Below are 24,996 nucleotides of genomic sequence, written 5' to 3' on the forward strand. Positions count from 1 at the left end.
AAAAGAGACTTTGGAACCCTGGCCCAGGCCTGACAACATTCAGGGGCCTCCAGGCTTCCCCTGTGTATCAGCTCTACCTGCCTGTAAGTAGGAGCGGCCAGAGATGTGCAGAATAAACACTTCCTGTGCTCCGCGCCCTTCCATGCCCTGACGACCAACCTTTGTCCACTGGACATACACCTACCAGTCTGCCCTCTCACCTAGCCCCACGATGTCTCCATTCTGCAGATAATGGCAAAGTGAGGAAGAGTGAAGGTTTAGGGGAGGAAAGGATGGACTAGGATACAATAGAATGACATATGCCACCTCCTGGGTCTGCAATTTTGCCTAGTGCCTCTCCAGCCACTGGACAGGAGATCTGCAGAGCCTCATGATCTTGTCTGTCTCCCACTCACCAAATCAGAGGCAAATGGAAAAATACTGCCTCAGAACAAAAATGCGCACACAGAATTTGGATGGTGGAATCCTGGGATACGCTTACAAAGAGAAGAGGCAGCTCCAAGTCTATTTAGGCACAACTATTAGTAACAAGAGAGGAGGGCCAAGGGCAGGTGTCCATCAGGCTGGGCTCAGAACCGGGAAGTCGGGTAAGGAGAAAGACAATAGGCCCAGGGAGGTTGGGAGACTGTGGGATTAGAGGCTCCCTTCACCCAGGAACCAAGGAGCTGGGGCAGAGGGGGATTTTAAGGACAACTTTGGAGTCAGAGGATAAGTTTGGAGTTGGGATTCTGCCCTTTCATGCTGAGTTTCTGCACAAGGCCAAAAATCTCTTTAGTTTGGCTCATGCTGTATCAGGCAGTCCTGCCAGTCCAGGGCTTGGGACACTGCCCAAATTAAGCTTTCTTCTAGGGCCAAGTCCAATGCATGGGTTAGTGGCTCCAGTCTGCCCTGGGGAGGTCAAAGTAATACCATAGGCATCGTACATCTTTATGGAGGTTCCGCCTAACTTCTAGAATTAGCTGGTAACATGAATAAAATTGGTAGCATATGTTACAATGCATATATTATTATGAGATGATAATAATAATAATAATGGAAGATACATTTGGGGTGCCCACTTGCCAAGATCACAAAATGGTAGTGGAGCTGGGGTAAGAACCCATGCAATATGGCTTCTGAGCCCATCCTCTGTCAGTTAGTATATATAGCTAAAAGTTGCACCAGCTTGCCAGTTAATAGATGACAGAGTCAGTAACCAACCCCAGGTTGGTCTGACTCCTTGGCCATTACTGCAAAACACCATACCCTATTGCTTTCATTCCCCAGGATGACCTGATTTCATGGGTCTGAAGTGGGGCTGGGTCCCAACAAGTCCCTCAGGTGGTCTCTGGAGCACACTTTGAGAAGCAACGCCCTGCAGCAATGGTTCTCAGTTTAGCTGCACACTAGCACCAGGAGTTTCCAAAATGATTAAAACCTTTCTGTTCTTTTTTCAGTTGTTCCAAAGTAGCGGCGGGGCATAGGGGTGGTGGCAGGGTGCTGGTCAGCCTTTGTTTTGAACGTATGACAATGCGTTCATTTAATCATTCAATTAATCAACAAATATAAACATACTAGCACCTACTCCGTGCTCTGCCCTGCCCTGGGGCTGGAGATACAAAGGTGGGTGGGACACTGTGTGTGTCCTCCTGGGGTGCCCGTGACCTGACCCTCTGGGCCGAGCATGCCCTTGGTGGAGGAGGGGAGGCTGCAGACTCCCTCTCTTGGGTGAGCTCTGGAAAGAGCCACTCTCTTCCTCAAATTATGCTGCCCTCGTGGCTTCTCACCTGAGAGCACACAGTTTGTTTCAGCTCTAAAACTCAGCTCACAAAACCTCAGATTGTCAAGGCTAAACGGACCCTGAGAAATGATCTGTGCCCAAGCAGCTGACAGAAGTGCTCAGGAGCTTTTAAATCTAAAGATGCCAGGAGCCCACCCGCAACATTCTCATTTATGGGTCCTGAGTGGGGTCCGAGGAATATGTAAAAAGCTCCCAACAGCTGTGGTTCTCAGCCTTGGCTGCACCTGAGAAGGTCTCAGGGAGTTTTTTAAATGTTGGCGCTCAGGCCTCCTTCCTGGAGAGGCTGATCAGGATTTTTAAATGCTTCCAGTGATCTCATCATGTAGCAGGTGGAGAACCCCTACTGCAAGGTGTCTGGGCCCTTCCAGCTGATTTTGTTAAAGATTTGGGGAGGTGTACGCAGGGGCGGTCACTCTTTGCCACCATCAGGGCCTTAAAACCAGGGCAGAAGAAAATCAGAGAAGGGAGGAGACAAAAATTTAAAAGCCACTAAAAGTTTTAGAAAAAGCGAAGCAAGCTAGAAGACTGAATAAGCAGCTCCTGTGAATTCACCTGTCAGCACCCTGAGGCTTAATCTCTTTTTTTCAATGTTCTTTGCTTTATTCTAATAGTAATTAATTGATGTAAAATAAGGAAAGCATAGGAATGTATGAAACCAAAAATGGTCTATAATCTTATTTATCAGAGATTCATAACTTATATCATACAACCATCATATATGTTATAACTAGATATTGCATCATAAATCTGATATATAAATTAATGTATAATATATACTATATAACCTTAACAAGTATAATTAGTACCTTTTTGTTTTGAGACAGAGGAGTCTCCCTCTGTCGCCCAGGCCGTAGTACAGTTGCATGATCTTGGCTCACTGCAACCTCTACTTCCTGGGTTCAAGCGATTCTCCTGCTTCAGCCTCCCGAGTAGCTGGGACACAGGTGTTCATCACTGCATCTAGCTAATTTTTGTATTTTTAGAGATGGGGTTTCACCATGTTGGCCAGGCTGGTCTCGAACTCCTGACCTCGTGATCCGCCTGCCTCGGCCTCCCAAAGTGCTGGAATTACAGGTGGGAGTCACCACGCCTGGCTCCCTAGTGCCCTTCTATTAAGTGTATTTTTCTGTTTTGGCTTTTTTGTCACTTTGTAAAAGGCTTTTGTTTTTCGGAAAATTAAACATCTGAGTGCTAAATCTTTTTGCCACGTGGGGACGGCATGTGAGTGGAGGCAAGCTGGTGTGCCCACCCCTTGCATAGGCCTTCACACATTTATTCCCAAGCACACACTCACACACAGGTACAGAAGCTTCTATTCCCACTCTGCTGCCCTAGGCATCATATTATACATTCAAATACACACTTCACATCATACCCTCAGAGTTACTAATAGGATTTTATTATTTAGGTATAAAATCAGTTTCCTCCCCCTTTTCCATTTTTCTGATTTCTAAGGAAAAACGGCACCAGGGGACCCAGGAGGGTGGTCCCATTGGGGTGAGCCCTAGCTCCACAGCCCTGCTTACAGACTCTTCCTCCCCACCCTGGCCATCCCTCCTCTCCCTTGCCCTAGGTCCTCAGTCGCTCTTCTCTGTGGGCGGAGGCTGGTGCACTGGACAAAGGCTGTCCCTCCACAGGTGGTAGGTGAGGGCTGCAGTCACGGTGAGCCAGGCTAGGTAGGGCAGCAGTAGCAGAGCAGCCAGCTTGTTGATGGGATGCCAGATGAGTGCCGTGCTCACCACCAGTCCATACAGCAGCAGCAGGTGCAGCAGGGCCTGGGCACAGGAGCTGGGGGTCAGTTGGCTGCCCGAGAACCGGCTCCTCCACCTTTCTGCAGTACCCAGCCCAGCATCAAGCTAAGTCCCTGGGGCTCTGTGCACACCATGGGAGTGCAGAGAAGTCTGCCCACCTGTTACCTGCCTGCACTCAATTGCTCTGCTGAATTATCTGCTTCTGGGCTCTGTTGGTTTCACCCTCTCCCACATTACTTCTACTACTGAGCACCGTTGCCTTACCAGACCAGGGTTGTGGACTATGAAAAAGAGAACCAGGACAGTCCAGCTGATGGTGAGCTGAACAGCATAGAGGCCGAGAGGCAGGGCCAGGGGCCACCCCGAGCCCCCTCTCAGGTCCTTCCACACCAAGTAGGAGGCGTAGCTGTGGAGAGATGGCAGCAAAAACACTCAGCAGAGGGGGTTCCAAGGCAAATGGAGGAGGCTCTCTGGCACAAGAACTCTTGGGTATCCTTATGGGCTGAAATGGGGGCAAATGGGTCTAGGCATCATTTGAGGGCCAGGGAGGGAGTTGGTAGGAGAAGCTGGGCACAGAGAGGTGGGGAAGCGGGTGGGGAGACTTAGGGTGGAAGAAAAGCTAACTGGAACCCCAGGCGGTCTCAGAGGGTTTCTTACTTTCTAGGGGGCCCACCATAAGAGGCAAGACAAAGTGCCTGCCTTTGAAGGCCAGTATATGGCAGTAATTTGCATATAGGGGACTTGCTCCCACCCTAGTGGGTACCAGGGCCATGGGTGAGAAACAAGGACTCACCCTACAATAGAGTAGATGATTGTCTGTACAAGCAGTAGGACTTTGTGGAGCGGGCACCAGGACAGCATCCTCGGGCCCTCACACCAACCAGACATGTGATTACGAGTGAACAGCCAGACCAGGATGGGCCCCAGGTGGGGCAGGAGCACAAAGCTGGTCCCTTGAAGCCGCATTCACCTTGAGGAGGCAAAATCTGGGAAGGCAGAGAACATGCCAGTGATAAGCCTTCCCCTGTGGTTCCTTGTCTGTCTCTGCCTCCTAACCTGACTCATTTCCTGGCTTGAGCTCCTCAGAGGAAGTCTAATCACAGAGGTCCTTCCTCTCTCCCTGGCCAGCTCCAGTCCTGTGGCTCTGAGTGCTCTCCATCCCCAGGCCCCGACTTGCCCATCTTCTGGCTTCCGTGGACTTTTTTTCTCCATAGCACTCTTCTGGCACTTGGTAGACACTTGGCCCAGCACTGATAACTGCTTCTGAGTGAAAATCCTTCCTCCTTGTGCATCTGACTCCTGGAGATCAGGTTCCAAGTGAGTAGATTTTCTGCTTCCCACAGTGGGCAGCTCTTGAGGTGTAGCTGGCCCTCACCAAGAAATGTTCTACCTAAGCTGACAGCAACTAACCTGGAAAGACCAGGATCTGAAAGCAGGAGCCAGAGACTCCTGGGGCTGTTTTCTAGTCACGAATGGGGCAGCCCATCTGCCCCAGGCTTATCTCACAATATCAGACTGGTATACTCATGGGGCCCACCCAGGCTGACCTCCTGCCCAAATTCAGACTCAGCCTGTTGACACTGTGGATTCCTTTCTCTGAAGCCCTAGCTCTCTTCTACCCCTGGAGCTGTGGGGGATGAGCTTCCTGCTCCATCTTTCCATTTCCAGAGGGTCAGCAGGTAAGCACAAGTGTCCAGGTTTCTTGTGGCCTGACTTTTCAAGGAAACAACTGCCTGGTCTTTGATTAAAAAGCTGCCATGATGACTGGCATGTTGCTTTGCATGTCATTGGCACATGGGACAATGTACAGACCCTCCTCCAACCAAGGCCTCCCCAATATCGTTCTCATTTGCTCATGATTTCACCCTCCCGCCATGATCGACCAGATGTGAAGAGTAGAAAACAATCTATTTTCAGTGTTCTGGACTGACTACCTAATCCGTCCTTTTTTTTTTTCTTTTGATACAGAGCTTTGCTCTTGTTGTCTAGGCTGGAGTGCAATGGTGAGATCTCAGCTCATCAGCTCACTGCAACCTCTGTCTCCCAAGTTCAAATGATTCTCCTGCCTCAGCCTCCCTAGTGGCTGGGGTTACAGGTGTGCATCACCATGCCCGGCTAATTTTGTATTTTTAGTAGAGATGAAGTTTCTCCATGTTGGTTAGGCTGGTGAACTCCTGACCTCAGGTCATCCCCCCGCCTTGGCCTCCCAAAGTGTTGGGATTACAGGCATGAGCCACTGTGCCTGGCCCTGATCCATCCTTTTCTGTCAAGGGTCAGGGACACTGGTCCTGGAGGTTCTGGGACAGAGCTGAGCAGCATGCCTGCCTGTGCATCTTTTCACTTGTCTTTCCCTGCTCCTCACTGTCCATTTGCTCATCTTCTGCCTTCCTGTTTCTCTACATTTCTGTCCAGTGGTGGAGGCCCCCTCCCTGCCCCTTGCCACCCCCATCCTCCTTTCTCCTGACACTCATCACTCCCAGTGCCTCCCTGTTCCCAGGCCTGTGCTCCCCTTACCTCAGGCAGCACACCTCCCAGGCAGGGTGCCTGATGACCTATGATGTGTGGACGGCAGAGGAGGGTGGGGCTGGTAGAAGGGTGGAGTGGTTCTCCCAGCTCGTCTGCCTTTCTCAGATGACAAGGGTGGTGACACTGGCTGGGAAGTCCAAGTTGCTGTATCATGGCCCCAAAGAGTTCCTCTCAGGAGGGGCCCCCTGGCCTGCCAGACCCTCCTTGATGTCTGGCCTCTGGAGGCTACCGCTTGATGAAATGTTTGAGGGTTTGTGGTGAGGGTTTGACACTTGGACACCTGGACCTCCTGTGACAGCTCAGTCCCAAGTTATAATACTATTGATGCCTGTGGTCTCTGCATCCCATGAACCAGCTCTGTGGCCATGGGAGTGAGTGGTAGGAGTCCTCAAATTTCTCCAGATCCTCCCTATAACTGGGATTGTCCCCAAGGGGGGCAAGCACCAGCTTTGGAAGTGAGTTCATGATCCACGAACACAGCCCCTGCTTATAGCCTCCTGGTTGGCATGACCCTTCCTGGCTTAGAACCCTAGCTTGACAGATGTTTCACAAACCCCTAGGACTTTAGGACACAGAGGAGGAGGCAGCTGACAAGTGGAGGTGGGTGGGGAGTCAGGCGGGAGTGACCTGGCCTTCCCTGGCAGAAAGTCCTGCCTCCCAGCTGCCCTAAAGAGGGGTAGGGGAGACTGTCCCTGTCTGTTGGCAAGGTCCAGTCTCCTGTGTGACTCAGAGCTTTATTCAACAAAGACAAACAGTCCTACCTGACTCCCTTTGTTCCCTATCAAGGTTCCGAGCACCCCTTCCTGGCTTGTCTTTAGGCATGAGGTCTGCTTCCCAGGTTGCCTGCTCTCTACCAATTCCTTTGTTACATCTCTGCACTTTGGGGAAGTGGGCTCCCCTGGGAGGTTTATCCCACCCTCTCACCTCCACCAGGGAAGGAAGCAGAGGGGAGGGATTGCACTCAGAGACAAGAGGCTAGAGAATTATTAACTGAGACAAGGCAGAGGAAGTTACTTATTTTCTATGGGAGATGATAACTAGGGGCCTGGGGGTATTCACCAAGCCTCCTCAACTACAGGAGGCCAGACCATGGTGACAACGGTTACCACCTATTGACCACCCATTCTGTGGTGGGCATTTTACATGTATTAGCTCAATAATGACAATTATTATCTCACACAAGGTAGATATTCTTATCCACGTTTGACAGACAAGGGAATTGAGGCTAAGAGGGGTTAAGTAGCTTGCCCAATATTACACAGCCAACATATGGCTCACCTGAGTTCAGAGTTGGCTGCTTGGATCCAAAATGCATCTTCTTCCCTCTCAACTGCTTCACTCATTCATTCAAGACATCTTTATTGAACACTTTCTATCTATCAGGCTGTACCAGGAGCTGAGGGGATAGCAGAAAACATGGGAAATGTCCCTCTCCACAAGGAGTTTTTACTCTTGTGATACCGTCTCTCCTAGGCAGAGTTTCTAAGAACTCCGAATGGCAAACGGCCCCAAAGTTCAGCTGTCTCGCAAGCGGCAGTGTCTCCTGCCAACTCTGGGTGGGGGAAGTAGAAAGCACATTGTGTGAGGAACAGATATGGGTACATCTCAAGTCCACCAGCAACTGGGGAGTCATTAACCCTCTCAGTGCCTCCACTAAGTCTTCTCTGTGCAGGGAGCAGTTGGAACTAGATACTCTCTAAGCTCCCCGGACTGGTTGCATTGGCATCACCTGGGAGCTTCTTCAAGCTGCAGAATCTCAGACCCCAAACCAGAGCTACACAATCTCAGGCCCCACACCAGAGCTACACAATCAGAGCCTGCATTTTAGCAAGATCTCCCAGGTGACTCTTGTGCATGTTATAGTTTCAGAGACTCAGATTAAGATTCCCTCCTCCTCCTATCTGCTATTTTAGTAATAGCCTCGCCGGGCACGGTGGCATGCCTGTAGTCCCAGCTACTCGGGAGGCTGAGGTGGGAGGATCGCTTGAGCCCAGGAGTTCTGGGCTGTAGTGCGCTATGCCGATCGGGTGTCTGCACTAAGTTCGGCATCAGTATGGTGACCTCCCGGGAGTGGGGGACCACCAGGTTGCCTAAGGAGGGGTGAGCTGGCCCAGGTCGGAAACGGAGCATGTCAAAACTTCCGTGCTGATCAGTAGTGGGATCACGCCTGTGAATAGCCACTGCACTCCAGCCTGGGCAACATAGTGAGACCCCGTCTCAGACCCCGTCTCTTAAAAAAAAAGAAAAAAAAAATTTAGTAATAGCCTCTGGCTAGGGACAGCCACTCACCAGCAGAGGGCACTGTAGGGAGGGGTTTCAATGTGCAGCACCTACACCTAGGTTGTCTCCCTCTCTCCCTCCTTCCTTCCAGACCTAGACTGGCAAGTTCACTGATTTCTGGGATCCTCCAGCTACTCCCTTACCTGGGCTGGACTTTGCCAATAGACAAGGACACTCTCCCTCACCCCTCTTTAGGGTGGCTGGGAGGCAGGACTCTGCCAGGAAATGCCAGGCCACTCCTGCCTGGATTCCCCGCCCATCTCCACCTGTCTCCTGGCCTGCTGACTGGGTCTGGCTGACCTCTTTCTAGAGGAGGAACTGGACCAGCCAGAGCCTCTAAAAGTACCTAGACGGTAAGGTGAGCACTCCCTTGGGGCAGCTGGAGAGGGGATGGGCATTGCGATGGGGTTACCTGGAGCTCCAGGGAGGAGCCAGGCCAGCTCAGCCTGCCTGCTGGAGTGTAGGGACTCTCTGCTGGAGGAGGGGAGGAAAACAGGACTTGGCCAATGGGTATGAGGACCACTGGGATGATTCTATGTCCTGAGGAAATGTCTATTATATTAACAAAGGCTATTCATGGGTTGTGTTTGGACCATACATCCCAGTACTTGTTATGCAGTAGCTGGACATCTCTCAGGAGTTGGGGAGGCACAGGGAGAACCAGTGAGATGGAGGAACGGTTGGGGGTTTTCTTAAAGGATATGAGCAGAACTTGTCAGCCGGAGTTTGGATCTTTGTGCTGCAGGTTGCAACTGCCTAGGGATGGGTGATGGCAACAGTCTAAAGGACTCTCATTTTGGGGACCTGCTACCCAGGATGATCTGGGGTCTGGGGCAAGACAAACTGGGGAAGTGGGTAATGAGGAGTCCAGGCATGGGGTTGGGAAGCTCCAGGTCACACTTGAATGGCTGCAGTGCCGTAGATACCACTCAGCAAGAATGGAGCCATTTGCCATTCCGAGTTCCTTTCCCCCTTCTGGAGCCAGAGGGAGGATGGAGCGAGGGCCAGGACAGCCTGAAAAAGCTGTCAGCCTGGGACACCCGGGGCTGGCCCAGGAGGATTTAACCTGCTTCAGGCCAGGTAAAGGAATGGCCTCCCTATGAGAGGCCTGGTGGGGCTTTGGGAGCTGTGCATGCCAACTGCTCCAGGGTAGGAGGCTGAGCCAGGGGCTCTGCTGCACCACCCAGTGAGCTGCACCTCACTGGGGATCTGGACTCTGCTCTTTGGTGGCCCCAGGGAGGTTGTTGCTGTGTAAGCGAGGTGGGGAGCCTCTTTTCTTCCCTTTAGCTATTCTATCCCCTGCCACTGGTGCCTTGGTGGGCGGGGGTGGGGGGGGTGGGGTGGGGTGGGGTGGGCATAACCATGGAACTCAGGATGCACCTTCCGTTCCTTCTATTTGTTTTTACTTCATTTTTGCTTCTTTCTCTTCCAACTTCATTTCTTCTAGAGAAGGAAAGGAAGATACTTGAGGAAAACGAAGGGGTGGACAGAGAAAAGGGGGTGTCTCTGGAAGTCCTTGCTCATCCTCGCTCCTCCTTCCTGCCTGTCTTCAGTTGTTTAGCAATTCCCTATCCATCCTTACTGTGGGGAGAAAGCTCGGATTCCTTTTCTGTGAGATGGAGATAAAAATAACACCTCGCTCCTAAGGCTGCTGCGAGGATGAGATGGGACAGGCCGTGGAGAGTGCTTTAACACAGGGGCACTGAGTAAAGCTCTGCAAATGTTAGCTATTGTTATTACAGTTGAAATTATAATGATTGCGAATGTGGAAGAGCCAAAAGGAGTGATGGGACATCAAGGGTAGCTTGCTGCTCCAAACCCCTTCCCGTCAGCTTTGGGGCACTGCCGATTCACCTGATTCACGTGTGTGCCCTCCAAGAGGCCTGGCTGAAGAAGGCTGGTGCATTGTCTGCAGGACTGGCTCTTTAGGCAAAGAGAACAATGCCAAACTTCCACTTCCTCTTCACATTTTCAGTGGGGCCATGGGGGAAGCAGGTCCTGCCCCAGTCTTCAATCCTGAGGATACAGTGGAGCTTCTGCCCCGGTCTGGGAGGCACTAGGAAGGGGCTTTAGTTTTCATGGGTCCTGAGGATGGAAGGAAGAAGGTGGGCCAAACCTCAGTTCCAGGTGGGCAGTGCGAGTGAAGGGCACGGGGAGGACTGGACATGGGAAGCTGTCCCAGTGCAGCCTCTAGCGAGTGAACCGGAGGGGCCTCCCGGGGCTCTGAAGGAGGACGCTGTGCCTCACAGAACTTAGCTACCAAGCCAGTGAATTCCATTCCTGCGGAAGCTCCTTGAGAGCCGAATAAGACGTCATCTTTGGCAGGACTGAACTTCCCACAGTGTCCGATACACAGCCGGTGCTTAGAAAACGTTCATTTGAGTGGGAAAATCACACATGACAGCACATAATCAAGAGTGACTCAGTGCGGTGGGATGGCTGTGGAGGTTTCAGCGAGCTGGGGACTGTCAGAGGCTGGTGCGCCAGCGGGAGGCGCTATTGAACGGGAGAGTCCATGTAGGGAGAGGAAGCAAGTGGGGAGAGCAGGTGAGTGGAGAAACAGAAAACAGCATGAGCGAAAGCCAGAGGCTAGAATTGAGCAGGTGTGGGGAGCCTGGGCTGGCTACAGGGCAGGGGTGATGGAAATTGCAGGGGCTGGAAGAGGGGAAGTAGGAGGAGACGGAGGTGGGTTCTGGAGAGCCTCAGAAAGAGCTTCTGGGACTTCTCGGCCTGTGGCCTGGCTGGGTAGCCAGGTGAGCAGGAGGTGAGTGTGTACTTTTGCCCTGCCTCATTCCAGCTTCACTGTAGGCCCTCACCTTTGTTTTTTCTTCTTTCTTTTTTCTTTTTTTTTTTTTTGCTTCCACTTTTAGCTTTTGTTACTCTTGTATGTTGCCTATCCCTGTGAGCTACCTTCAGGCCTTTCTGGCAGAAGGAGGGACATAAAGAAACACTTGGACTGTGCTTTATCATCTACAAATACTTTTCGCATGACCTTACGCCATCCTCACCATTACCCAAGAGGCACTTTTTTCCCATTTTTAACAGCTTTAGAAAAGAATTACAAAGTTAATACAAAATACATGCTTGATGTGAAAGATTCAAAATTCAGAGAAAAGGATTTAAGAAAATACAAAGCGTTGGTTCACCCCTTCTACCTTCTCAGTGTGCTGTGACCCTTGGGAATAGTCTGGGGGGTGTGTCCTTCCAGAGCTTCACAGTCTAAGACTGGGCTCACTAGTACATGTGGCTACTGGGCACCTGAAATACAAGCCAGTCCCAAGTGAGCTGTTCTGTTCATATAAATTACACATGGATTTCAAAGACTGGGTATGAAAGAAGAAAGTAAAAATATCTCATAATTTTATATTGATTGCCTGTTGAAATGATAACATTTTGAATATATTGGGTTAAATAAAATGTATTAATTTATCCTGTTTCTTCTTTCTAATGTGGCCATCAGGAAATTTAAAATTACATGTGTAGTTCACACTACATTTTTATTATATACAACTGCTTCAGACCTTTCTCTATACCTTTACATTTATATATATGCATCCAAAAATATGTATCTATTTATATGCAGTTTTGTTTTTCACATTAATGAGCTCAGAATATTTTATCTCTCTGCAACTTGCTTTTTCTGCTTATAGATTTTTCTGTATCAGCACTTGTAGATCAAGGTAGATATTTGGACAGATGAGGAAACTGAGGTACATTAAGCCATATTGAAGTAGGAGGTGGGACTTGATTCCTGACCAGATGGAAAACTGGCTGAAACAGGGAAGAGGCACCAAAGCACCTCTCCATAAGACATGCCCACCAGTGCCATGACAGTTTACCACTGCCATGTCAATGCCTGGAAGTTACTGCCCCTTTCCATGGCAGTGACCCGAAGTTACCACCCCTTTTCTAGAAATTTCTGAATAACCCAGCCCTTATTGCATGTAATTAAAAGTGGACATAAATATGATGACAGAAATGCTCCCGAGCTGCCAATCTGGGCACACTGCCTAGGGTTAGCCCTGCTCTGCAAGGAGCATACCTCTGCTGCTGCTGTACACTGCCACTTCAATGAAAGTTGCTGTCTAATACCACTGGCTCTCCCTTGATTTCTTTCCTAGGTGAAGCCACAAACCCTCCCAGGCTAAGCCCCAACTTCGGGTCTCTCCTGCCCTACATCAATATGATAAGCTTACCCAGCCACAGTGACCAAGGTGGCATTTGAACTCGTGTTCTCTAACTGTAAACCCAAGCTCACTCTACTTCAGAGCAGTTTATCTTGATGTATTAGGTCATCGGGAGCCAGAATAGGTCTCAAATAAGAGAGAGGGGTTAAAGGAGTGTGCAGGGTGCACTGGAATGAAGACAACTTGCAGTTATGTGGAAGCCAAGCTTTCATCTCCACAACTCAGAAGGGCTTACCCTGATGCTGACCCCTTCTTCCCCTCCAGGACTTTGGCTTTGGCTGGCACGTGGTGAAGGAGAGCCGGCAGCATTGAGTGACCAGGCGAATGTGCCCCCAGGAGAGTTCATTCCAACCCTCCCAGTTCCTACTACTGGTGGGGGTCCCAGTGGCAAGTGTCCTTCTTTTGGCCCAGTGCCTTCGATGGCACTGTCCTAGAAGGCTGCTGCAGGCCTGCTGGACGCCAAATGGTCAAGAGGAACCAGTGCCCCAGCCTACCCCCCCACTAGAAAATGAGGTCTCAAGGCAGCACCTGCCAGCCACACTGACAGAGATGGCTGCCTTCTACCAGGAGCTGCACACACCCACTCAAGGCCAGACCGTGGTCCGCCAGCTGATGCACAAACTGTTGGTATTTTCGGCTCGAGAGGTGGATCACCGCGGTGGTTGCCTGATGCTCCAGGATACAGGCATCTCCTTGCTTATCCCGCCAGGTAACTGCTCCCGGCTCTCTTCTCCGCATACAGTTGTTAGATTCAGACTGTGCATTAGGTTGCCACATCTGAGGGAGCAGTGTTCATAGACACCTTTTACTTCTGATAATTGTTTGTATTTTGAGTACAGCTTTATTGACTTCAGGGATGGACATATTACATATCTTTTAGGACAACTTCCTGGCAGGTGGAAGTAAAGTGCCTAGTTCTAATGAATCAGTATGCTGTGTTGATTCTCCAGTAAAGGGAGGGAAGAGCACCATTTGCAAATTCACAGAAGGCACACTATGGGCTAGCAGCAGCCTGGGAGGGAAGGGAAGTGACTTGCTTACACTAAAGTCAGCTCTACAGTCATCTTACTCTTGTTCATACCACCCCCCTGTGTGTCCTACTGGGGATGTCTCTCCTGAGCTTCTGCCTCATCTCCTTTCTCTCTGGCCTGGCCTCTTTCAGGGGCAGGGGTGTGCCTGCCTGCCAGGCCCATCTCAGCTCTCGCTCTCCTCCCCAGGTGCTGTGGCTGTGGGCCGCCAGGAGCGGGTGTCTTTGATCCTGGTGTGGGACCTGTCAGACGCCCCATCGCTGTCCCGAGTCCAGGGGCTGGTAAGCCCTGTGGTGGCGTGTGGCCCCCATGGGGCCTCCTTCCTGAAGCCTTGTATCCTCACGTTCAAACACTGTGCCCAGCAGCCCAGCCAGGCTCGCACCTACAGCAGCAACACTGCCCTGCTCGATGCTAAGGTATGGAGGCCGCTGGGGAGGCCGGGGACCCATGCCTCCCGGGATGAGTGTCGCATCCACCTCTCCCACTTCAGGTAGGCACATGCCATTGGGCTGTCTTCTCACACCCATCTCTCTGGGGACTGTCTTTCCTGCCCACTTTCTCTGTCTGCCTTATCTTCATCTCTCTGTATAGAAGATGGTCTGCAAATCCTTTATGCCCTGGTGTCCCTTTCTGGGTCCTCTGTCCTCATGTCTGTAGCAGTTTTTCTCATACCAATCATACCCAGGACTGCAAATCCCACTGCTGTTTCTCTGTCTGTCTGGAAGTGTCTGACTCAGCACCATTTCTCCATCTAGAGGGGACCTGCCCTTCCCCACCTCTCTCTCTCTCAAATCATCTCTGTCTATTCTGTGCCTCTTTTAGGTCTGTCCCCAAACTTAGCACCAATTCTCTAAAACTCCATTCCATCTTTGTCCTTCATCTCTTTGTCTTTCTAGAGTCTTAGGTCCTCTGCCTCCCAGCCTCCTTGCTACCCATTGATAGGAGTAGGGCCATGTGCAGGTGCCCTCCCAAGCATGGTGACCCTGGGCCCACTTTCCCTGTCTCCCCTGCCAGCTGTCCTCCCCATTCAGTCACCAGTCACCATGATGTGCTCACTTTTCATCCCTCACCCACCAGTTCCTCCCTATGTGCTCTCCTCAAGTGCTCTCTGAATCTCCTTGAAGAGCCCATAGAGGCCCCTTGGGTTGCAGAAGCCTGGTGGCAGGTGTGCTGGTGTCTTAGCCTTCTCTGCACACCAGTGTCTGACACCAGCTCCCTCTGCAGCCTCTACACCTGTGTGCTGGAGGCACCTGTGGGGCGCGAAGCCCGCAAGTGGCTGCAGCTGGCTATATTCTGCTCACCGCTGGCACCAGGACAGTCTCACCTGCAGCTGCGTGTCTACTTCCTCAACAACACGCCCTGTGCCCTGCAGTGGGCCCTGACCAACGAGCAGCCCCATGGTGGGCGCCTGCGTGGGCCCTGCCAGCTCTTCGACTTCACTGGGGCCAGAGGCGACCAGTGCCTGAAGCTCACTTACATCTCAGAGGGTGAGGGAGGCAGTGGCCCGTGGGACAGGATGATCAGGAGCCCCACAAGAATGAAGGGTTCTGGGCTTCCCCTGGACATCTAGGGACCCCAAATCTCTTTTTTCCCCCCTGAGATGGAGTTTTGCTCTGTTGTCCAGGCTGGAGTGCAGTGGCATGATCTCAGCTCATGGCAACCTCTGCCTCCTGGGTTCAAGTTATTCTCCTGACCCAGTCTCCTGGGTAGCTGCGATTACAGGTGCCCACTGCCATGCCTGGCTATTTTTTTTTAATTTTCAGTGGAGACGGGGCTTCACCATGTTGTTCAGGCTGGTCTCGAACTCCTGACCTCAAGTAATCTGCCTGTCTCGACCTCCCAGAGTGTTGGGATTACAGGTGTGAACAACTGCGCCAGGCTTCAAGTCTCTTTTTGTGACCTCTGGGCCAGCAGTAGCCTCATGGAGCCCCTAAGGCTTTGACTACTCTGCTGTCTACTGAGCCCTTGCCACTCGCCTCTAGGACAGGGTGATACCAGGTGGGAGGTGGGGAGGAGAGGGGTTATACCCCACAGTAGCAGGGAGGAATGGAGGGCTTTTACAGTGCAGGGGCACTCTTGGGGTCCCTGCCCAGGCTCTGGGGATTCCTATCCCCTTGAGACCCTCCTGCCTTTGTTCTGTCTTCATGCCTTCCTACAACCCCATCAATACTTGTGGAAGGCCCCACTCTGAGGCCCTCTGCTCTCTGCCTAATCCCCAGGTTGGGAGAATGTGGATGACAGCAGTTGCCAGCTGGTTCCCCATCTCCACATCTGGCATGGAAAATGCCCCTTCCGCTCCTTCTGCTTCCGGAGAAAAACAGGTAGCCCAGGAGCCCTGTGTGCACCTCCTCCCCTCTCTTCTTCTCTCCTTCCTTCCCTGTAACCCTGGAGCTCTGCAGACCCTCATGCAGCCATGCACACAGACCTTCCCTTAAAGGCCAGGAGCCACACAGATCTTCGCAGACAGAAAAATGAAGTGTTCAACCCCAGCTTCTTCAGATTTCCCGTCTTACTATAGAGTCCCTTACCCCCTCCTGCTCTTACCCCAGGCCTTTTCCTCACTCACTGGCCACACTCTCACCTTCTCTTTATAGCCAATGAGAATGAGGACTGCTCAGCCCTAACCAATGAGATCATTGTCACCATGCACACCTTCCAGGATGTGAGTTGGAGCTGAGGGGCAAAGGAAGGGCAGGGCCTGGGGGGGAATCCCGGGCAAAGTGGGCACAGGGTCTGGTGCCCAGTAACTATGTTCCCAGTCACATAGGTAAGAATGGCATTTTCCGCAGAGCCCCCATATCAGCTCTTTGAGGGTCTCAGATCATCCGGTTCCAGGTTACCCTCCATTGCTGACTCTCCTTGTCTATTGGTGAATGAATCCAGCAGGAAGTTAAAAAGAACCAAACCCTAGTTTAACCCCTTCTCCCAACTCAGAGAACTGGGGCATCAAGTTGATATGGTTTCTCTCTAGGCTGATTGTCTACATTTGAGAGATGATGTTTTGTATCTTTATTGTGGGAAGTGACCAGGAAGAGGGTCTTGTGTAGGTGGGATGGGAGTTAGTTCCCTCTCCTCTCCTCCTGTTGCACCAAGGGAAGATGCGAAGAAGTCAGAGTTGAGAGTCTTTGGGGAACCATAGTGGCATCTTAGTGGAGAGCAGGCAGATACCCTGTTGTCACTTGGAGAAGAGGAAGGGAAAGTTGGAATGGAGGGAGGGACACATGCCTGAGATCAGTGTCTCTATGGTTGGATGACCTCCCACTGCCCCATGACTCACCCCGGACTTCCCTGATGGCTTAGGATGCACCCTGTTTGGTCGTCACGCCCCAGTTTCCAAAGAGCTCAGTGGGCAAACATAAGACTGAAGGTGGGGTTCTGAAGTCGGGGAGACAGAGGGTAGAGGGTGCTGGGTGGAGCAGGATTGTATCTTCTGGTAAGGTGGCTCTGAGTGACAGACTGAAGGAGAGACATGAGGAACGGAGGTAGGACTCTAGCTTCTTCCTCAGGGGTGCCTTGTGACCCCTAAGTGTGTTCTCTGCCCCATGTTGACTCAGGGCTTGGAGACCAAGTACATGGAAATCCTCAGATTCCAGGCGTCAGAGGAGGAGTCCTGGGCAGCGCCACCGCCCGTCTCCCAGCCGCCCCCATGCAATAGGTGAGACGGGTAGCTTGGACTGCTGCCTGGGGGATGCTGGGCTCCTACCCCGGCACCCACAGGGTGACTACAGCATTTGGGGTATGTATGGGAGAACCATACCGGGTCTGTTTGTCCCTTTCTTCCAAGAATACCCATTTTCTTGCCTCAGGCTGCCCCCAGAGCTCTTTGAGCAGTTGCAGATGTTGCTGGAGCCAAACAGCATCACAGGAAATGACTGGCGCAGACTGGCCTCCCACCTGGGGCTTTGCGGCATGAAGATCCGGTAGGAAGAGGGTCTGTGGATGGGAGAGGAGGCTGGGCTGGGGCTGGGGTCCTCAGGACACTCTGGAGACTGGACCCCAGGCAAGGGAGTGACTTAAAAGTCAGAGAATGGCTACTCTCCACCCTATTTCTCATAAAAGGGCAGCTCTATTAATCACTGTATCATCAGTACCTAGAACGATGTCTGGTGTATAGTGGGTGCTCAATTCACATTTAACAATTAATCCCTTAACATGAAAGTCATTGGGTATGTGTTGAGTGCTTGCCATGCTGTGCCCTGAGGAGTAGAAAAGCAGATTATAGGATAACGTGTGTAAAGCATGTAGCTGCGTGCCTGACACATGTTAATTCAATAAATGTTAGCAACGAGGGTGACAGTGCAGTCATGATCCCTGTCAAGGACATCACAAAGAAAGCAGCAGAATATTTCTGAGCTAAGCTCCAGAAACTAGACTGTGAGTGCAATGGTCAGGGAAGACTTTATCCAGGTGATGGGGCTAGCTGGACCCTGAAAACAGGGGATTTTTAAATCATTCATTTATTTAAGCATTTATCAAATACCTACTATGCCCTGGAAACTGCTAAGCACTGAGATACAAGATGAATGAGGCGTGGTCCCAGCTCCTAGGAGCACACACACTAGTAAGGGGTTCAGAGAGCTTGAAAAATAAAGGCAAGTGTCCCTTGTGCCTTCTTATAAGAATCTGTTATTGTATAACACTGAAGAGAGACAGAAAACAGCAGAAGCAAGAATAATAATGAACTGTGGGGTTATGACCAGAAGTCTGAACTGAGGGGTGCAGAATGGTCTCTTCCATCTGGGAGCGGAGAACTAGAAAGGGCTTCCGGGAGGAAGTGATGGGGAAGAGGAGATCAGCCATTCTGTTTTGGGGAGCAGCAGAGGTGGTTGTGGGTGTAGTGTGTGCAAGGTGGGAAAGAGAGAGGCCTGAGCTAAGGAGGTTCAAGATGGGAGAAGGAAGAGAAAGCAGAAAGACAGCGCCAGGCCAGGTGGTGAATGAGCCGGAAAGGCTCATGGAGCATGGAGACTCTGGAAGGTTTTTGTGCACTGGAGGGTCGTGATAAAAAGCCATGGTTTAGGGCAAGTATTTCCTTAGTAGTGGGCAGGATGTTGTGGCCTAGGAGAGAGGAAGAAGGGAGTTAGGAGGCTAGGGGGAGGCTAGGGGTGTATTTGGGGTGGGGGAGGTAGAGAAGGCAATTAATTACAGAACATCAGAGGCAATTACAGAACATCAGAGCAAACTTAAAGGTCCTCTGTCTAAGCCCTCAGCTTCATAGAGGAAACTGAGGCCTAGAGAGGAGTAGGGCTCAGAGGTTAGCCTCCAAGCCAGGACAATCTCAAGTTTCAAAGTTCTGGGGCTTTCCCTGGAAGGCAGGCAAGAGCAGGACCAGGACCAAAGCTACAGGGTGGGGGAGGGACGGAGCTCGCCGCTGCGCAGCCCAGGGAGCCTGGAGGAGGGGAGGAGCCCCTCCCTGCTCCTTTCTCCTTCTCCTCCTCCCCTGCCTCGGCCCAGGTTCCTGTCCTGCCAGCGCAGCCCCGCAGCCGCCATCCTGGAGTTGTTTGAGGAGCAGAACGGCAGCCTGCAGGAGCTGCACTACCTCATGACTGTTATGGAGCGGCTGGACTGCGCCTCTGCCATCCAGAACTACCTGAGCGGGACACACGGAGGCAGCCCAGGCCCCGAGCGCGGGGGCGCCCGGGATAACCAGGGCCTGGAGCTGGACGAGAAGCTCTGAGCGCCGCCACGGGCAGGGCTGAGGGAGGTGTGGGGGCGAGAGGGGTTGTCCCCCATACCTAAGAAGAACACAGCAGCTGTTCCTGGTCGTGCCCACCAGCCTTCCCTGAACCCTCGAACGGTGCCCGGGACGTCCGCGCCCGCCTTCCAGCAGCAGGACCGCCCTTCGAGCTACGGACTGTCCCGCGTGCGGGTCCCCTCCTGGCCGGCAGAGGGCGCGGGAGCCCAGGAGATGGCCTCAGCGTGGCCCGCCCGCCGAAACTGACTAGGGGACGGCCAGTGTCTCCGCGTGCACTTCAGGGCCCCTCAGGCCCCAAGTACTGAGCACTTAGGAAGACCCAGCACTGGGCTGGTGTCATGAAAACTGGAATATAGGAGGTAGGGTCTGGAGCCCTGACAATCACACAGTTCTGTTGCAGGAGTCAAGATTGTGCTCACAGGAGCCAAGTGCAAACTCTTAAAACAGCCCTGCCCTGTGTTTAGGGGATTTGGGTGTGGCTTTAGGAGTCAAAAGTGGAAGAGCTGAGTGTGGGGTGGAGCAGTGAGGATGCTTAACGGAGGATGTTGGGGAGAGAGGATTTGACTTGCAAAATGGTTTGGAGATCTTTAAGTGCGGGTGGGGGAAGAGGATGGCTGGACTTAGGGTAGGAGCCCAGAGTGGGCATGGGCGCCCAGCCCTGTGGGTGAGGGCTGGGTAGGACGAGGCTTCCCGGCCAGGCACGCCTGGCTGTCTGTCTCTGCCTCTACTAGCTTCCTTTCTCTCTTTATCCTCCCACCCGGGCCTTGTCTTCTCCTCTCGCTGGCATTATCTCTATCAGAAAACATGAAAGCTGAGTAGACACTTCAAGATGATCATTCTGGCCCAACCCTTTTATCTCTTTATCTCCAGCTGTGTGCGTTTTAAGTCTCTCTGGCTTGGTTTTTCTGTCCTTGTCTCCCACAGTTGTTCCCTCTCTGCACCTGTGTTTCTGTTATTCTCTCTCCCTTGTCTAAGATCTTTTTGTCTCTGCTTAGTCTCTGTGCCCTGTCTTTGTGTGTTTCTTTCTCTGTCTGAAACCCCCAGTCTTTTCCCTTCAGGCAAGTGTCTCTAAACCAATGTTATGTATCAAAGACTGTTGAAAGAGAGGGCTACTCTAGGAATGGATGGGTGGGGATATTTTCCCCGTGGATTAAGATCCAGTTTAGGGTCAGGAAATAAAGGATAGGGATGAAAGAGCACCCCATTCAGTCAGCAGATACTTATTCAGCACCTACTGTGTGTTAGACACTGTATACAAAAGACATGAATGGGTTGGGTCCTGAACAGAGAATAAAGGGGTTGACACCATTCTGGAAATTCTTTTGTTTGCAAACAGGTGTTGTTAATTTGTTCAAAGACAGGCAAACAATCTCTCTGGCAACACAATTTTCTTCTGTATTTAATTAAAAAATATTAAAGCTTTTTATCAATGATGAATAATAAAATATGAAAATTGCCTTTCTTTGTTATTCACTGTATTTTGCTCAGATTGGCAAATTTAGATGTGAGTAGGAATGATTTGGTAAAATTGTACCTACGGGGATGGGTTTGAGAGAAGCCTTTTATAAGCTGTGCTTCCAGTATGAAAATTTTCTGAGCCCCGCATGGTAAGTCACTTCCTTTTCTGTTAGATGCAAGCCTGCAGATCCAGGCCCTTCCATCCCTTCCCCGTTCCCCTAGCCCCACCCGTCCTCTCCTACCCTTCTCATCGGTCCTGCTTACCCCACTGGGGGCTGCCAGTCATGCCAGACTGATGCCCTAGCTTTTTCCCCCTCCACTTAGCTCAGGACTGAACTGTGCAGTAGCCCAGCACTGTTTAGCCAAAGGCATCATTGTGTTCCTTCCTACCCTGGAAAAAATCATTTTAAGGGTTTCATGTTTTCTGGAATTGCAAATAGAAGCCACAGGATTCCTGTGATGGGGATAGAGTGCTTTCTGGCCCCAACTCCAATTTCTCAAAATGGGTTTCCAGTGCTGACAAAGGGCGGCTTGGCAATCCTGGGGGTAGATGCAGGTCAAGTGATTCCTATAAAGCAGACCTTCCTTTCTCACATCAAACCCAGTTGGCAGGTTGTGTATTGGCACCTAATGCTGAGACATGGTGTGCCCCAGTGGCATCAGGAGACTTCACACTTAGCCCTGACTCAGACTAACCAGAACAGCTCTTCTTTGGGGGCTTTAATCTCTTCCTTGGAATGAAGCTATCGTATTAGAGGCTGTCCCAGGGCCATTGGTTTCGTAGACTTGGGCAGACGTGGCACACTGGTCACCCAAGGAACGTTCACTTGAGGATTTTTTATTTTTATTTTTGTATTGCCTATAAATAGAACGACTGATCACTGCTTGTGGCCTTACTTCCAGCCCTTTCCCTGATAAAGGGTGGCCTAAATCATCTGCCTACAAACCCCAAGTTTGTGACTTCTGCTCTTTCACATGTTGCAGAGGCCCACGTCTACACTTCCTCCTGCTGGATTTGGAGTCTGGGAGTGGGGCTGGGGAAATGAAAGGGTAAGGTTGGGCCTAGGTTTGTGGGGTTGGAGCCTCTGGTGCTCAAAGGAAATATGTGTCCTTGGCATCCCCTTTGATCACTGAGCAGTATTTATGCTAATGTTCAGATCTGTGCTAACAGAAATTCAAGGAAAGCCACATGCATAATTTTACATTTTCTAGTAGTCACATCAAAAATTGTAAATAGAGGGCCAGGCGTGGTGGCTCATGCCTGTAATCCTAGCACTTTGGGAGGCCAAGGCAGGTGGATCATGAGGTCAGGAGTTCAAGACCAGCCTGGCTGCTATAGTGAAACCCGTCTCTACTAAATACACAAAAAATTAGTGCTACTAAATTCACAAACAATTTGTGCTAAGCCCTGCATAAATTGTTGGTGATAAAAATCCAATGAAGAAGAGCATTCTTATTCCGTAGGAGCTCCTGGGATGCTGGGAGTCAGAAGGAAGGACACTTTCCTCCCATCCTTCTTTGTACCTGGCTCAAGAAGGCAATGGGAGATGAGGTTCAGGCTGATACGCTCTGTTGCAGAAATGGCTCACACTGCAGCCTGGTGTAGAAGCAGTGGATTCAGGGTCAGTGTTCCTGGCTTACCTAGCACCTCAAGTGGGTTGTGGGTTGCTGACAACAGGATTCACTCTGGCTAGTTGAGGCAGATAGAGTTTATTAAAGGAAACTTAGGACAAGCAATCATTTGGAGGCTGAGAAATAGATTTGGGTAAAGTTTCCAGGAACAATGCCCTAAACTGTGCTTTGGACTGAAAAATGGAGGGGAAATCTTGTATTACTACGGCTGCTGCTACTGAGCAGTAGACACCAGGTACTTTATTTTAGCCACTCCTGCCACCACCACTGATGCCACTTCTGAGTCACCAACCAGACCTCACCGTCATTTCTGAAAGCTAAAGGCCTCTGCTGCCTTCCATGCCAGCAAAAACAGAAGCTCCATGCACTGCCTGCTCTTTATGCTACTCACCTCTGAATCAGCTCTCTAGTGGAGGCATCGGGTTGTCAGAGCTCAGACCACATGCCTGAAGCGTAGCTGCAAAGACAGCTGGAAGCTCTGAACTCTGGCTCGAACTCTGACTTCAATATCAGGGAGATGGGACTTATTACGTGAGAATATCCCCAAATATGGAAAAGCTACACAAAAGTTGATGAGAAGCCACAAATATGACAGATGTCTACTACAGTCAGGGTGTGGGTACTCTATAGCCTCGGGTAGCAAATTCCCTTCTCAAGAACAGCCGTGCACTCAGTAGGTGTCATATCAAGGTTCTGACAGAGTGCTATGGATTGAACGTTTGTGTGCCTCCAAAATTCATATGTTAAAATCCTAACCCTCAGTAAGATGGTATTAGGAAGTGGGGCCTTTGGGAGGTAATTAGGTCATGAAAGTGGAGCCCTTGTGAATGGCATTAGCGCCCTTAGAAGAAGAGACACAGGAGAGCTTGCTTCCTTTCTCTCTGCTTTTTACCACGAGCATACAATGAGACGATGGTGGTCTGAGAACCAGGAAGAGGGTCCTCACCAGACGCTGTATCTGTCAGAACCTTAATAAGGTGCCTGTGTAAGACCACCGACCTTCAGAAGCTTCTCAATAAAGCATGACTGCACACATTCCTTAGGATGGGTCTCATGCCCGTACCCCCAAATGTGATTCTGTAACCCAGGCTTAGACCTTGATATGTTTTATAAATGCTATGATCTGACAAAAAGCTCGCCAACAGTGGCGAATCGGTTCACTCAATGCCTTCTCCAGTCCCACGTGCCTCCGTGTACTGCAGAGGCTGAAAACTAAAACTGCGTTCCCTGGACTCCTTGGCAGATGGGGATCTAGACAAGCTTAGGCTCAGCCAATCAGCCGACCTCATGCAGGACTTTGATTTGTAATTGAATAATATAGGGAGTTGAATGGGGCACGAGGCTGGTGTTCATTTTGAGGAGCTAGAGTGGTCAGCGGCTGTTGCAGCAGCTCCTTCGATGGCAAGTTGCCTGGCATAGTTCGGGGAGTTAATACAGAACTCAGCTTGGAGTATATCCCTACAGCCTTTCCAGTGAATTATGGACCATCTATCTGGGCTTCATAATATATTGTTTGTGCTTAAACTAGCCAGAGAGGGACTATATTGTGTAAAACAAAGACCTATATCCAGTGTGCCAATGATTTTTTTCCTCTGGAAAGACAGTTCTTTATTGTGTGATCATGTACTTCTTACTTTGCTTGTGTTAACAGGCATATTAACTTATGAAAGGATGGTAAAGAGAGGATAGCATTATTAAAATGTCTCTACTTGGTAAAGTGAAAAAAGATACTAATCCTATGTTGATTTTCCCTTCCCCAAATTAAAAAATAAAACACAAAAATATTGGTCTGTAAAATACAAAAAGCCTGGAAATGTTTTTTTGTGAGACCTGTCATCCTCATCCTTTTGAAAGCCTTACACAGATATGTTTATTCATCTTCTCTGCACATATTTGACTATTTACCATGTGCTTAGAAACATGGTGGCCCTTCATTTATTTTCTTATCTTCAGGTAATCTTTCCCATGCTGACTTTAATCCAGCCTATGCTAGTTTCTTGTTGGCGGAGATGTTATGGCTTCTGGCCAACAAAAAGCTAATGTCAATCCTAGCTGGTTAGTGTCATGATGCCATAAAGATATTAGCCCAAGGACAGGAATATGTTTCATATTAGCTCTCAACCTTCAGATGAAACTAGATTTCATTTCCAAACAACCTAGAAAAGACACAATTAGAAAATGAAGAATAATGTTTGGAAAATGCCTAATGGAGTGAAGATGGGATTATAGAAAAGTTCTTTAGTGGGGTAGAAAGTGTAGATGGGATGGGGGTGGGGAAGGGCCCACTCCCCTAATCTAAGAAAGGAGCTGGCCATCCTGTCCCTGGGAATCTCAGATAAATATAAAGAAGGTGTGTGACAGAAGGGGACCCAGTGGCATTGGTCATCTTGGAAACCTACCAGGAAAGCCTTTACCTGAGGCTTGTGCTCGCTGCATACCCACCCACAGGGTTTCACCACAGTTGAGCTTCTTGTGCTTTGGCTGAGGAGACCATCTGTGGCTAGGTGGCAGAAGTGGACCATGTTCAGTACGCAGGGTGTAAGTCCTTGGGAAGTTTCGAGTTCTGGAGACTGCCCGTCTCTGTGTGCCTGTGTCATCCTTCCTTTCTGCCTGTGACTACCCTCTTCTTTCTGGGTCAAGCCAGTCAGATATGACTCAGGCA

General features: G+C 50.5%; 2 protein-coding genes across 6 annotated transcripts; one reads left to right on the plus strand and one right to left on the minus strand.

Annotated features, from left to right (window-relative positions):
- Window positions 1-3,152: 3,152 nt before the first annotated feature.
- Window positions 3,153-7,535, minus strand: TSPO2 (translocator protein 2). Of its 5 annotated transcripts, none has more exons than XM_012448571.3 (5): window positions 7,336-7,535; window positions 6,046-6,201; window positions 4,325-4,517; window positions 3,796-3,937; window positions 3,153-3,555 (listed from the first exon to the last, which is right to left on the minus strand). In XM_012448571.3, exons 3-5 carry the CDS (start codon window positions 4,495-4,497, stop codon window positions 3,358-3,360), a joined length of 513 nt encoding a protein of 170 aa, XP_012303994.1. In that variant the 5' UTR covers window positions 4,498-4,517; window positions 6,046-6,201; window positions 7,336-7,535; the 3' UTR covers window positions 3,153-3,357. The 5 variants fall into 5 exon arrangements, with proteins under 5 accessions (XP_012303994.1, XP_064216509.1, XP_012303995.1 ...); XM_064360439.1 differs by having other exon boundaries at window positions 4,325-4,830; XM_012448572.3 differs by lacking the exon at window positions 6,046-6,201.
- Window positions 7,536-8,647: 1,112 nt separating this feature from the next.
- Window positions 8,648-20,701, plus strand: UNC5CL (unc-5 family C-terminal like). The gene is made up of 9 exons (XM_012448570.3): window positions 8,648-8,690; window positions 12,789-13,233; window positions 13,742-14,042; window positions 14,777-15,039; window positions 15,772-15,873; window positions 16,147-16,214; window positions 17,107-17,207; window positions 17,359-17,472; window positions 19,004-20,701. The coding sequence occupies exons 2-9, from the start codon at window positions 12,849-12,851 to the stop codon at window positions 19,224-19,226; spliced, it is 1,557 nt and encodes a 518-aa protein (XP_012303993.2). The 5' UTR covers window positions 8,648-8,690; window positions 12,789-12,848; the 3' UTR covers window positions 19,227-20,701.
- Window positions 20,702-24,996: the final 4,295 nt, after the last annotated feature.

This window comes from Aotus nancymaae, unplaced genomic scaffold (assembly GCF_030222135.1).
Source record: "Aotus nancymaae isolate 86718 unplaced genomic scaffold, 86718_ANA_hifiasm-v0.15.2.pri h1tg000040l, whole genome shotgun sequence".
NCBI classification, from domain to species: Eukaryota; Metazoa; Chordata; class Mammalia; order Primates; family Aotidae; genus Aotus; species Aotus nancymaae.

Coding starts and splice junctions, on each gene's coding strand:
- UNC5CL (XM_012448570.3), top strand. CDS start 12,849: ATGTGCCCCCAGGAGAGTTCATTCCAACCCTCCCAGTTCCTACTACTG. Junction 14,043..14,776: donor ATCCACCTCTCCCACTTCAG/GTAGGCACATGC, acceptor CTCCCTCTGCAG/CCTCTACACCTGTGTGCTGG. Junction 17,473..19,003: donor CTTTGCGGCATGAAGATCCG/GTAGGAAGAGGG, acceptor GCCTCGGCCCAG/GTTCCTGTCCTGCCAGCGCA.
- TSPO2 (XM_012448572.3), bottom strand. CDS start 4,497: ATGCGGCTTCAAGGGACCAGCTTTGTGCTCCTGCCCCACCTGGGGCCC. Junction 3,938..4,324: donor ATCATCTACTCTATTGTAGG/GTGAGTCCTTGT, acceptor ATCTCTCCACAG/CTACGCCTCCTACTTGGTGT. Junction 3,556..3,795: donor TAGTCCACAACCCTGGTCTG/GTAAGGCAACGG, acceptor TCCTGTGCCCAG/GCCCTGCTGCACCTGCTGCT.